This window comes from Salminus brasiliensis, chromosome 12, assembly GCF_030463535.1.
Source record: "Salminus brasiliensis chromosome 12, fSalBra1.hap2, whole genome shotgun sequence".
NCBI lineage: Eukaryota > Metazoa > Chordata > Actinopteri > Characiformes > Bryconidae > Salminus > Salminus brasiliensis.
Genome location: NC_132889.1, coordinates 6,149,174 through 6,162,421, shown reverse-complemented (window position 1 = coordinate 6,162,421; position 13,248 = coordinate 6,149,174). Strand labels below are relative to the sequence as shown.

Genomic DNA, 13,248 nt, shown 5'->3' with positions numbered 1-13,248 from the left:
TCCCAACAGAATAACAGTGGTACCCCATGGGTCACTGATTAACCTCTATAACGAACACCTTCCATCACCTAATACAGTCCATGCCATTAAGTCTTGCTAGAGTCATCCGAGCCCAGGGAGTGGTCTTCCCGTTATTATGTAGGTGGTCAAAATATTCTAAAATTACTATGTAATTAATAGAGACCTGGAGAGAATCATAACTTACCTGCTGAGTGTGAGCTGGTCCTGTGGATCTGTATGGTCCCCCTGAGGAGGGAGGGGGGGGTCCATAGCCCCCGCCGTGGGGTCTATCTTCAGGAAGACTTCCTCTTTTTACCTGAATTAGACATAAGATGCCACTGTACACTCTAAAAAAATAAAGGTGCTTCATATGGTTGTTTGAGCAATGCCATAGAATGACCACAGAGTGTCATGGGAGTGTGGAGAACCTATGCCAGGGTTCCATTCCAATTGAAAGGTAAGGACAAATTTGGTCCTTCTATGGCATTGCTCAAAGAACCATTGGCAGAGCCTGTATTTTTAAGAGTAGTGTAGATCTCCTGGCCACATTAGCAGGAATCCTCCCCTTTCCTGCCTCTTGCTGGTGTCCAGTTAGAGACAATAGCTTATCTGTTGGTGCATAATTTTGTGTTAACCATCCTCTAAGTTTCCACCAAAGGTCAGGTTCTGACCACAGTGCCACTTTTGGCAGGTTATGTTTGGGTGGTGGACCACTGTAAACAAAGCAGTGACACGGACATGTGTAAAAACCCCTGCACCACACATACTACCATAGCATGCCATTGTCTTATCCTGTTCCAAGAATGCTCCACCACCCAAACAGTATCTGGACAGTATGTGGACCTATGGTCAGAAATTGACCTATGTGTGCTCCGGCCCATACAACAGTAGCTATAAATGAAAACATATGTGGGCAGAGAATGGGTAAGTCCATTCAATATCTACAGTACATCTACAGAGTGCCTACACTATGTCCTACGTTGTGGGCTTTGAAAATCCCTGCCCCCCCATTTGCTCCAGTTGCAGCATCTTTGCTCCTGGGAAGGCTGGAAAGACACTAGATGTTGGATGACCAGTTCTGGATTTGGATCATCTAGGTCTGGCAAATGTTTCACTGCTTCACTCTGCAACCCAGTACTCAGGGAGTTTCTCCGCCTCTAGCCAACACTTGCCATTGGGTATGTCTGGCTGCTCCAGAGCATCCCGTTCCATCAGCAGTGTTTCACCGTGACTCTATGCGGACACTTTTGGACGCATACTGTATATAGTGTGACCTATGGATACATCAGGCATAGTAAAGTAAAGCACAGCTCAGAATCTGCTTACCGGCCATGGATAATGAATCCTGATGGTAAAATCAATAGTTTTGGCGTTATGTACTTTAGCATTAGACTTCGCTGCATTGATTTCTCAATGACTTCAGTTCCAAGAACACGAGCTGTGCACTTCACTGAGCACTTTATTAGGGCCGTAGACTGGGATTATGAAGAGGCCAGAGTGGAGGCGGCGGTCAGACTCTTCGAGAGCTCTGAGCTGAAGAGGCTCCGAGGAGGATTGAAAAAGGAAGAGAAGAAACAGCACTATATACTCAGGGATGGATCCTTTTCATAGATGGATCATTCAACTTTTAGTTATTTGAAATAAGGCTAGTTGAGGTCTGGAAGACCAAGAAAACTCCAAGAGAATTGCTTGTAGGAACACCTGAAGTTAAGAAGTTTGGAGGTTGATGAAGGCCAGAATGAGCAAAGGTATGAGTTTGGAGATAAGAGGGGGCGGATTTTCATGAAAAGAGCACCTTTCCAACTGTTAAGCACTAGGGTGGTTCAATCATGAGTTGCAGTCAGTGGCACAGGATCATCTCACTGGTCATTTCAATGAAATACCAGCAACTACTGTAAGCAAACATCACGCCATCTGTAAAAAAGCTGAAGATGGCTTCTTCTGATCAAACGTTCTTCATTGTCAGTCTGCTTTTCTCAGAAACATTTTCTCCATCAGCCCCTCATGCTCTCAGACCCTCAGAGTCGAGCTGTCTTCTCACAGTGGAAGGATGGAGGACAGAAGCACCGGTGGATGTTTTCAGATCCGAAGTGAGAGCGGAGCTCGATCTTCTCCCCTTTCTCAAAGATAAAAGGTTTAAAATCTGTTTATCTAATGGGGTCAGGTTTGGTGGTCTACCATGGTTGCCCCATTTCATCTTGTATCTTTGAAAGATGGCATCTGCAGCATGATAATGATCATAAAAACACACCTCAAAATCCACAACGAACGACCTCAACATGCGCAAGCTGAAGGTTTTGCCATGGCCCTCACAGTCCCCTGACCTAAACATCAGCGAGAATCTGTAGACAGATCTCCAAAGAGCTGTGCAGCAAGACGGCTGAAGAACCTCACAGGACTAGGACTCCATTTGCATGGAAGAAGGGGTGAGAAACCCCCCCCCCCCCACAGTACTGACCATGCAGGGTCATTTCTATTTGACCAGAGGTGCCCAAACCTTTGCATGCCACTGTATGGTGGTTAGTGCACAACCACCACCACTAACCCTGGTGTCATTTGCCAGCTGACAGACGGCTTGATGTTTCAGGGGCTTTAGGGGCTCCACTTGGGACAGGGCCAATATCTCACTCCGTAAGAGCGCCCTCTACAGGTCAAGGTGACAATAAAAAGGATTGGAGCCCATGTCCCTCTGAGCGAACTGAATTAGACCCCCCCCATTTATTACTTATTTAGCATTAACCTTTCCCCATTGCCCAATGAAATTCTGGCTGAATTAGCTTTATCGTTGCCCATCAATCGAGTGACTGGGTATAAATGTATTTACTGGCTGAGGCGCTGACGGTCTGGGCTCGTCTCTGCTTCCGTCCCTCAGGTAGATCTCCCGCTGCTTGGAAATGGAGGAGGTCTTGTAGTAGTCTACCAGTTTGTTCAGGGAGGTGAACTTCTCTGACCAGAGGTAATAATGGCCCTTGTTGTCCTTCATGACTTTGAAATGCTGCACATCAAACTCGTGCCTGTAAACGATACAGAAGACAGAGCGAGCATGACTTCATTTGATGCCTTAATGTTCAAATCTGCCGTCATCCGCCCCCCTCTCCTATGCTGCTGTGGCCGTTTACAATCTGATCAGCATCTGTGAAGCAACCGAGAGCGTCAAGAACTTGTTATGCTAAGCTACACTGTTAAACGTAGAAGATCCTTGAGGAACTGTTGGAGGTTCTTCAGTTTGAAGCTGTGGAGGAACTTCTTCTGGTGCCTTGAGGAACCTTCAAGAAAAGTCTTTTTAGAAGAAAAGGGTACCTTGAAGGTTCCTCAAAGCACCAGAAGAGGTTCCACCACAGTTTTAAACTGAAGAACCTCAATGGTTACTCGAGGATCTTATACTTTTAACAGGGTAGAACCCACCCTTTTGATTGCATCTCATTGCCAGATTGTACGCGACTCACATCCAGCGTTACAAGGCCATGAAGAACGGTTGGGAAACCCGCCTCTGACTCTCGCCGTGTCTTAGTGGTGGAATCGTATGTCCGTCATCTGCCTCTTGTTCTTCATTGGTGGATTTAAGCATCCGTCTATGTTTTGTGATGTCATTTTTTACAAAGGGTAGGACAGATTTACTTACGGGCAGTCGTAAAAATTAAAAATCTATTTTCAATTTTTTAAAATAATTTTCTCCTCAATTTAAATTGCCAGTTACCCGACCTGTACGTATTCTCCCCCTATATCAGTATCCGACACTTCAGTGAGGGTGAAGACCAACACACGCCCTCTCCGACACGTGTCCAGCCAGCCAACACCTCTTTTTCCAACTGCTGCCGATGCAACATCACCAGGCAACCAACGCGGCTGGAGAGAAGACGCCAGCGGCAGCCAGAATCACACTGGGGCGATGTGGGGGGAGAGCGCCATATACCCACCCTGGAGAGAGCAAGACCAACTGTGCCGATGGCTAGCAGCAGGAAAGGGACAGTACATTTTGTCAAAGTTCCTGACTGTTGTATTGAGTAGAGTGACAGACAACACTTATTATGGTCATTATTTTAAACTGACCCAACCTCCTACATATATAATTTTATATATTTATATTTATATTTATTTTATAATACTGTATATCAAATTATATACAATGTTTTGGTCACATGGTGGCATTTTTTCACTTTAGACTCATCAGAACCACTTGTTGTGGGTGGAATGGAGGAGTGCATGGGTTGATGAACTGTATTACCGCCCTCTGCTGGCACACATTGTCATTACAAGGACACAGTGAGTGATATACAATGCCTTTACAATGCCCGACTGGATTAATTGTGTGTGAGATCAGGGATCAGGCCTGGCCTAAACCTGCTAAAATCAACAATCTCACAAGAACTAAGACAAGATTACAGCCACATTTAAATCAGAGAAATGCTGCTAACAGTGAATGAAAGTGAACAGTCACCATTCAGCATTTAGCATTATGCAAATCATGCAGTGCAAACTGGGAGCTGTTCACTTCTAGTCACTTCACTGTTAGCAGTAATGGTCCATTCCTTTTCCACCAAAACACTATTTTACACTGTATCACCACTAGAGGGAGCAAATCCCCCTCTCTCACGCTCGCTCTCTCGCTCACTCTCTCGCTCGCTCGCTCTCTCAGTCTGATTGATATGATGGATGGAGTTTAAACACATGGATGATTTATGAGAAGACGGCTCCGACAAATCACACAAATCTGACCGCAGTTAGAGGGCAGCTGTTCAGGATGCAATATTAATGAGAGATTTCCATATGTCAGGTACAGAGTGTGTGTGTGTGTGTGTGTGTGGGGGGGGGGGGGCATTCATAACTGATAGGCCGAGGCTTGGTGAGATGAGTGCAGTCCAGTTCTACTTTAATAGGCTATACGTCCAAATGTTTGTGGACACGCCTTCTAATGAATACATTCAGCTACATTCTCAGTTGCTTATGTTGCTTAACGCCAGGCGTGGGCTAGAGGGATGTAAAGCCCACCCAGCATTGAGCTGTGGAGCAGTGGAGCTGTGTTCTCTGGAATGATGGTTGGGGCTCCATCCAATACTTTCAGGATGAGTTGAGGAGTTCGGGATGAGGTGGGGCTCTTGTCGCTGATTTCAGAAGAAACAATGAATGAGCATGTGTCCCAATACTTTTGTCCATATAGTGTGCAATAAAATAATTATATTAACATAACTTGACCTTTGAGATGTGCTGCCCTGAGAGAGCACGGCACATCATGTGAAAGGCCAGGGATCACATGTGTGGCTAAAAAGGCTAAAAGCTAAAACTTGTCCGGTGACCGGACAAAATAAAGGCACAACTGAGGGGCGCTGGGGGACCATCGCGTGAGCAGGTGCTAGGCTAAAAGCTAACCCGGTCAGCTGGCTTCAATCTCTTCAGCTAGTCAACTCCACACCTTGCCAAGAGGACACAGAGAAGACAGCAACTCCAGTTGAGACTTAGGATCAAAAAATAGGATTTGTCCTTCAACAGTGCTAAGCAATGCTCGGCTAGGTCTGAGCCAGCATAACAGGGTGGTAAACAGGCTTGTAAAACTGCATCTTAGCATTTTCTGCACAAAGAAGGTCTGTAGAAAACAAGAAGGTCTGTAGAAAACAAGAAGGTCTGTAGAACGTGCCTACAAAGAGTGTAATGTAAAAAATACAAGGCTTGCTGAACCGCCCCGCAACCCAAACGCTGTACGTGTGAATGGCCAACATGTGCGAACAGTAGCAGCCACACTGCCGCATCGCTTGTGTGAACCCTGCCTCAACCTCCTCAAGCCTCAAGTAATACTTGAAAAGAGCTATCTCAAGTATTACTCTTTCTTCACACATGGTTTCTTCTAAAGCTGAACGCTGTGACCGTGCACGGCACAAAGAAGGTGCAGTGCCACGTCCGGCATTAGCAGTGTACGCATAACAACACTGACCTGACAGATATGGAGAAGTCTCCGGGTGAACTCTGGCTGCCGCGGATCAGAAAGCCTCCGACTTCTCTGGACATCAGGATCTCCTCGGCAGAGCCGCGGCTGGCGGTCTCCTGGAACCAGCTGAAACAGACCAGGGTAGCCCGATCCATGCTAACGTCAGTGACCCATTCAGACTCTTTCAGTGCCCCCCAGAGTAGTTGGTGTGCTGCGTGTCAACATGTGGAACTGGAGCTTTCTTTGAGCTACTGTGACTCTATGACTATTTGAAAAACTCAGAGCACCTTTATTGTTGGGGTATCACTATACATGGATGGTCCATTGTAGATGCCCCGTAGATGCTCACCTAACATTCGACTAACATTCAACTGAATGCCTGTTCTATTGAAAGGAACCTTGGGATTTAGGGTTGATTCAAGGGTTAGGTTAAGGTTAAGGTTAAGGTTAAGGGTTAGGTTAGGTTAGGTTAAGGTTAAGGTTAAGGGTTGGGTTAAGGTTAGGATTTAGGTTTGAATCAATGGTTAGGTTTACATTAGGGTTAGGATTTAGGATTGATTATGGGGTAGGTTTAAGGTTAGGGTAAGGATTTAGGTTTGAATCAAGGGTAAGGTTTACATTAGGGTTAGGATTTAGGATTGATTATGGGGTAGGTTTAAGGTTAGGGTTAGGATTTAGAGTTGATTTTGGGGTAGGTTTAAGGTTAGGGTTAGGATTTAGGGTTCATTATGGGGTAGGTTTAAGGTTAGGGTTAGGATTTAGGGTTGATTATGGGGTAAGTTTAAGGTTAGGGTTAGGATTTAGGGTTGATTTTGGGGTAGGTTTAAGGTTAGGGTTAGGATTTAGGGTTAAAACAAGGGTAAGGTTAAGTTTAAGGTTAGGGTTAGGATTTAGGGTTGATTATGGGGTAGGTTTAAGGTTAGGGTTAGGATTTAGGGTTGATTATGGGGTAGGTTTAAGGTTAGGGTAAGGATTTAGGGTTGAAACAAGGGTAAGGTTAAGTTTAAGGTTAGGGTTAGGATTTAGGGTTGAAACAAGGGTAAGGTTAAGTTTAAGGTTAGGGTTAGGATTTAGGGTTACATCCAACTTGAATGCCAGGTGAGCAGCTATGGGGCATCTAAATGGACCACCCAAGTAAAGTGATACCCTTTAAATTTCAAAATTACGCACATTACTCATGTCGAAATGAGGTACATAAGACATAGCCATTGTGCCAGTGTCTGAACAGACCCAGCACCTTGAAGCAAGTAAGTAAGACCATTTGTGGAATAGGTACAGCAGGCTAACATCAAGCTTTTGAAATGGCCTTCCCAAAAGGCCTGACCTCAAGTTGAACTAAACTCAAATATCCAACCGGAATTCTGCCAGGAGCTTGGTGGCTTTCAAAGGCCTCTTCTTAAGGTGCAGCTTATTTATTTATTTATTTACTTACTTACTTACTTTGTTTTCTTTGCATAAACAAGCTTGAGCTGAGCTTGTGGAAACTTTAGTGCACAGTCAAACTCACCTGGGCATTTGTCTGTCCACGTAGTTTCTAGGCACAAAGCCCTCGTGGCCGTGCATTTCCGCCTTATACCAGTCCTCCTGACATCCCAGGATCTGAAAAAGACAGGTTAAAGGAACGTTTCAGCAGAAAACAAGATTTACAATTTCACAAAATTGTGAACTCTATTTAATATGATTCTTAAAAAAAAAATTAAAGAGTGGATTAAAATTCAGCTTTTATTAATATGCTAAGATTTTCATGTGAAATATTACTGTACCTCCAAATCATTAAACATTTAAGCATAATGACATATATTGTACACGTATAAAATAAAACATGTTAATATCTAAAGAAAAAAAAACATATGGTAATAAGGTAATAAATGATATAATTATTTAAAAATACACACACACATATATATATATATATATATATATATATATATATATAACACTGCTGATTAAACAAATAATAATAAAATTTAAAAAATGAAAGAAATAATAATAAAAAATCTGTTTCAGTTATTTTTCCACTAAACCCACCAAATATGTAAGCCCTGAAGTAACATGCTAGCCACATGCTAACACGCTAGTCACGATATGACATTGCAATATGATACACTGCATTCTATCATACACTGACAAATGTTTTGGGACACACTGGACGTTTTTAAGTAACATTTATTGCTCACTGCTGCTTTTGAGTTAGCTAATTAAAAACACGTACAACGTTTTAGTTAGCATATTTGATATATCTATGAGTTTAACTTTTTCCCCCAATTTCTTATTCCACCTTAAATTGTGCCAAAGTTACATTCTGATGCCTACACAGGTGTGCTCCATTAAAGGTGGAACGGAAATTTGTCCGTTTTCTTTCGATTTTAGAAAGTTTCGACCAAAAACTGCTGTCTGAATTAAGGTACATACCTTAAGTTCCAGACTTTGAAGTTGCAAATGAACACCCCCTCAATTAACAATTTCTTGAGGGAAATTCAGATAAATTTTGATACCCAAATTTCGAGTTCCCAAACTGAGGTGACCTTCAACCTCTAAAAATACCATGGAAGACAGGGGCCCTATTTTAGCGATCTTTTGGCAAGTTGTCAACAGCGCACCGTGTCAGTGTGTCTTTGCTATCGTAACGACTGGAAAAGCCTTAATGAATCATGGGTGTGTTTGTTTAGGCCGTAACATGTAATAAACCAATCAGCGTGTCCCTCGCCGTTCCCTTTAAGAGCCAGGTGCGGTCTGACTGACCTTGGCGGATTGCTATTTCAGTGGTGTAAAGCGTGGGGGGGTGTACGAGCGTTGGGCTGCATGTGCCTGTGTTGACAATTCACTGCCAAGACAGCAACGAACGCCTGGCTGTCGACGTCTGCCTAGGTTGTTTTCAGTCAGTGGAGCTCCTGTGTTTTCCGTCACGCCAGAAATTGACCTGAACACACCTCATTTCGAGACCACCACGCCCATCAGCGTAGATATATTCACAAGCAGCACCGCATAAGGATGTTTGGGAGCCCTGATATTTAAACTCTTTTGGCTAGAGAGAGATCTGAACAGCTGAAAGGTCTGAGACTAGATGATCGCTGACATCCCAACAATAGGATTCAATGTGTAACCTTTGGTTTTAATCCCAAAATAGAGTTATTATCATGTATTCTGCATTATTTTTAATGAAAATATAGCGATAATCAGGGCTGTGTATTGGCAAGAACCTGCGATGCGATACGTAAGCGAGGCGGTATTGCAATATTGTGATATGCATAAAATCTGATCCAAACAGAACAGTGGGCTCCGAAGACAACACTGCCATCTAGTGGTCAAGGTTTATACACAACACAGAATGAACCTCTGTCTGCCACCAATCTTTTGCATGTAAACTATTTATTAAACATGTAAACTGTGTTTGAGAATCGATACAGTACTGCATAACATAACGATATATTATGATACTTCCATATATCAATATTTTCTTTCACCGCTACTAAACAGCACTCAGCTAAGCATGGTAGATATGCCAAAAAACCCCCCACAAATTAACAAATTAAGTTCATCTGCAATAAAAGGTCTCGAAAAGTCCCCTTCAGACTTCATAAACGCTTCTCTGGCAGCGGCATGCAACAGTAATCAGTGCTTGTCGGCATTGTGCCTCAGTAGCTACCTTCACTATGTCTCCTTTCCGAAAGCTGAGCTCATCCTCCGCCGTGCCGTTGAAGTCGTACAGTCCTCGGGCCTCCATGGCAACGATGCTGTGTGCTCTGGAACGTCCAAGTAGGAAAGACGAGAAAGGGAAGACATAGAGAGAGAGGGGGAGAGAGAGAGAGAAAGGAGGATGTCAGGACAAAAAAATTTAAACAGGGCCATTGCGGAAGAACTGAAGGCGGCACCCGAAAGTGTTAACCTCAGCTCTCCTGTGGTTGATAGAGGCCAAACACCTGCTCTCGTCTCTCCTGGGCCTGCGAGTGAGCATGCGTGTGTGGTTAGTCAGCCATTCAGGCGTGAACGCTAACCAAACATGGAGAAGAAAACAAAAATAGGGCAATAGGTCTTCAAACATACAGGCCAAAAAAAGGCAGGTTTATGAAAGCCAAAGCCAGAGCCAGTCCTAATTAATATTGCCTTGAATTGTGCCTCGTTCCCAGTCCAGGCTGAAACACTCCTGGTAACCTTAACCCAAATGGGCAAGGTTAAAAAAAAAAACGGCTGCGGGTGCTTAGCTTATTAGGTCTACAGCTTGTTCACAATCAGCTGTAGGAAAGGTCCCAACAATCCTCAGCTTTGGGCTCCTCTAAACAGCTGCCTAGCACTCTGAACATTAAAATAACTGACGTCCACAAAGCAGGAGAAGACCAGAAGAGAGGAACTGCAAGAAAAGTTTTCAAAGGAACACCTAAACAAGCCTGGTGCATATACTGAGACCCACCTGACCCACATGGCCTAGAGAACTGTATGAGGAGATACTCCGAAGTCCGATTTGAGAAATTCTTCATATTTCCTGCAAAAAACATCCCTTTGCTCGAGTGGACGAACTGTTTTGATGCGTGAAATGGGTTTACCAGTGCCTTAGCTTCACAAAAGTAGTGGAGTGTGTGAATACAACAGTGTATAAACAGGCAGAGGACGAGTTTCTGAGTGTCCATTGGTCAGCTTCATACAAACCCATAGACGGACGTCTGAACCCATCAATTACAGAAGAGAAGAAAGGCAGAGACTGGGATCGGCATCGTATTGGGGGTAAAAAAAAAACCTTTATCGGGACATCCCTAGTTTGAACATTATTTCTGTGCTGTATTATTGCAAAGATATTAATAAAAACATACAAAAAAACATCGAATTTGCCGTGGCGAAATGCCCATAGACACCATCGGGTTAAATTAGCAATAAGGCAGAGACTGTGAGAGTGTGCTGACTCATCTTCATAGTCACGTACAATCTGGCTATGAGTTGCTATATAAAGGGCGGCCTCTACAGATTCAGGAAGTGCTTGAACTAGGGATGTCCCAATGCAATCCAGTGACTGGGGGCTAATTCAGGCATTTTTAATGGATCAGGTATCTGCGTTTAAGGTTCTCGACCCACTTAGCTTCCCCATCCTTAGGTTTGCTGTAGCAGGGGGCAATCTACCGTCCTCTAGGCGTCATTAATAGATATGATCCTTAGCTGCTGCTGCAGACGAACTTCTCATTTTCTGGAAAGCCACCCCAAACAGAGTTCAACTGGGACTTTATTCTGGCGAGGAAACAAAACAGAGCAGCCAAACAAAAGTTCTTCTTAGCTTCTAAGGCGAACTCTGCATTCCACCTTAAATAGTGCCGCAGTTCCATTGAGTCCATTTCAACAGCAGAGCGTAACCACTGCGTTATTTAAGGTGGAACGGAAACTTCAGCTTAGTTAAGCTCAGTAGGTCAGTCAGACTGGACTGTAGGATATTAAACACTATAGAGTTTAAAATGTTGCTCCAAACAAAGTAGATCAGATTAGAATTTAGTCTGATTATAAAAAAGTTGGGACTAAAATGAGTAATTTTACTGCTGTACTAGTGTGGATTAGCACAGCTTACCTAATTTGTGTTGCTGTATTATGTACAGAAACACAAATATTGGATCAGATTGTATCAGCATCAGCTGATCGTCGGTATTAAGAGGCTCTGATCGGATCGAGGGGTAAAAAATGAATTAAATTAGCCCTAAATCTTCTGATAGCTTTCTGACGAAACTGAGAGGCTCTTAGCTGTGCGACTTTTCAAAGGAGGTCTTGCTAAGTACCTGGCAGGGAGCCCAAACGTCCTGTTTCTTCTGTAACTTGCAAAAAAAAGCTATGCTTTTTGGAAACTAGGTCTGTTTTTACCTGCCCAACTATTCACAGTTACAGACGCAGTATTTTGACCTGGGAACCCCAAACCTTTGCTGACCCAAAGGATCCAAAGAGGGCCTAAATAGCTGGATACTAAGGCTACGTTCAGATGGCAGGTGAATTGGATTTTCGGCATATTACATTCTAGCCCTAAAGGAAGTACTGTGCAAGCTGTGCATCCTGCAAAACTAACCAAGCCTTTCGGTTGTTGCACACAAACACACACACACACACACACTCTTGCATGTAATGCTTGCACTCTTCCTTTTGAAGAAAACAAACATTTTAGGTCAAACGTGCAAAGAGCTCTTTCACTTGCGTACCTGTTTGTTAAGAAAGACCCTTTTTTAAGAAGGTCAGCGCTCTACCCAACTAAACGCATTATGACCATAAACGCCCTAAACCCCCACTTTAGTCGGACTGAGTGTCTAAACATCCCGACCACGGCTGCAGCGTTTACTTGGGAAAGCTTCCAGCGACTATCTGCTCAAGTTAAAGATGGGTGGACCACCTTTGAAGCCATTCATCCAAATGACCAAAGAACCAACGGTCCATGGAGAGCGATGTGTAGTCAGGAACGTCCAGCTTACTGAAGCTCAAATCACACCTGTTTAGAGGATAAAGCCTCATATCTGAAAACACAGAGTCGAGGGAACGGTCTTAGGAGTGTTTTCAGTTGTTTTCAGGCTCATTTAGTAGACTGGCTCATCCAGGTTTGCTGGCTTTCCCTTTTACTTGAACTTGGCATGTCGCTAAATTTGCAGCCACAGTAGGCTTGTGTTTTTTCCCACCTGTTTTCAGAGGAATACTTCACCAATCAGTGTTTCGGAGCCTGGATTTCAGTCGATTCTGCGAATTGCAGCCAACTATTAGCTTCTCTTTAGCTTTCAGCAGTCTGTAAAAGGAGAGCCCTGAATTGCTGCTGAATCAGGAAAATCGCAGAACAGCTTTTTCCCGTTCACACCGAACGCTAACGCTGCCACTCAGTGGGTGTGGCCACAGTGAGGCCACGTGCAATACCCTCTATAGAGCTATAAAGACTAACGAAGAACCGGTAATGCAGATATAAGAAGACGTTCTTACGTCTGTTGAGTTTCTTGCTGGTTGGGAAATGTGGAGCGGTAGCTGTTAGTGGATCCGACAGGCCGTCATCACTTTACCTACAGAAGAGAGGAGAAGGAAACGTTATAACCAGGGTAAAGAACACGAGGTCCAGACGTCTGTAGACACCTGCTCATCCAGTGTTTCATCTGAAATCAAGGAGACCAACTAGGAGTTTGTCCTCCTTCTCCAACAGGAATTGTTGTGGGAAGGCTTTACACAAGTGTCAGCAGGGAAGAGAGGGCTAATTCTGGGAGAGGGGCACCCCGCCCCCTTCGCCGCCCAGTATATATATCAGCATGTCCCCACCTGAGAGACAGTACACCTCCCTCACTGTTCACTTTAACATTCCTTACTGCAGCTCTTTTTCTCTCAGTTTAATTATCAGT

General features: G+C 43.9%; 1 protein-coding gene across 4 annotated transcripts in view; it reads right to left on the bottom strand.

Moving 5' to 3' along the window:
* The window catches only part of grap2a (GRB2 related adaptor protein 2a), a 34,390-nt gene that overhangs the window by 2,039 nt on the left and 19,103 nt on the right, over window positions 1-13,248 (bottom strand). For all 4 annotated transcript variants that reach the window (XM_072693609.1, XM_072693606.1, XM_072693607.1 and 1 more), the window contains exons 2-7: window positions 12,842-12,918; window positions 9,567-9,663; window positions 7,428-7,519; window positions 5,927-6,046; window positions 2,825-3,014; window positions 206-316 (exon numbers count right to left, since the gene is read on the bottom strand). In XM_072693609.1, coding sequence (XP_072549710.1) covers window positions 206-316; window positions 2,825-3,014; window positions 5,927-6,046; window positions 7,428-7,519; window positions 9,567-9,644 — 591 coding nt within the window. In that variant the 5' untranslated portion in view covers window positions 9,645-9,663; window positions 12,842-12,918. The remainder of the gene's footprint in view (window positions 1-205; window positions 317-2,824; window positions 3,015-5,926; window positions 6,047-7,427; window positions 7,520-9,566; window positions 9,664-12,841; window positions 12,919-13,248) is intronic.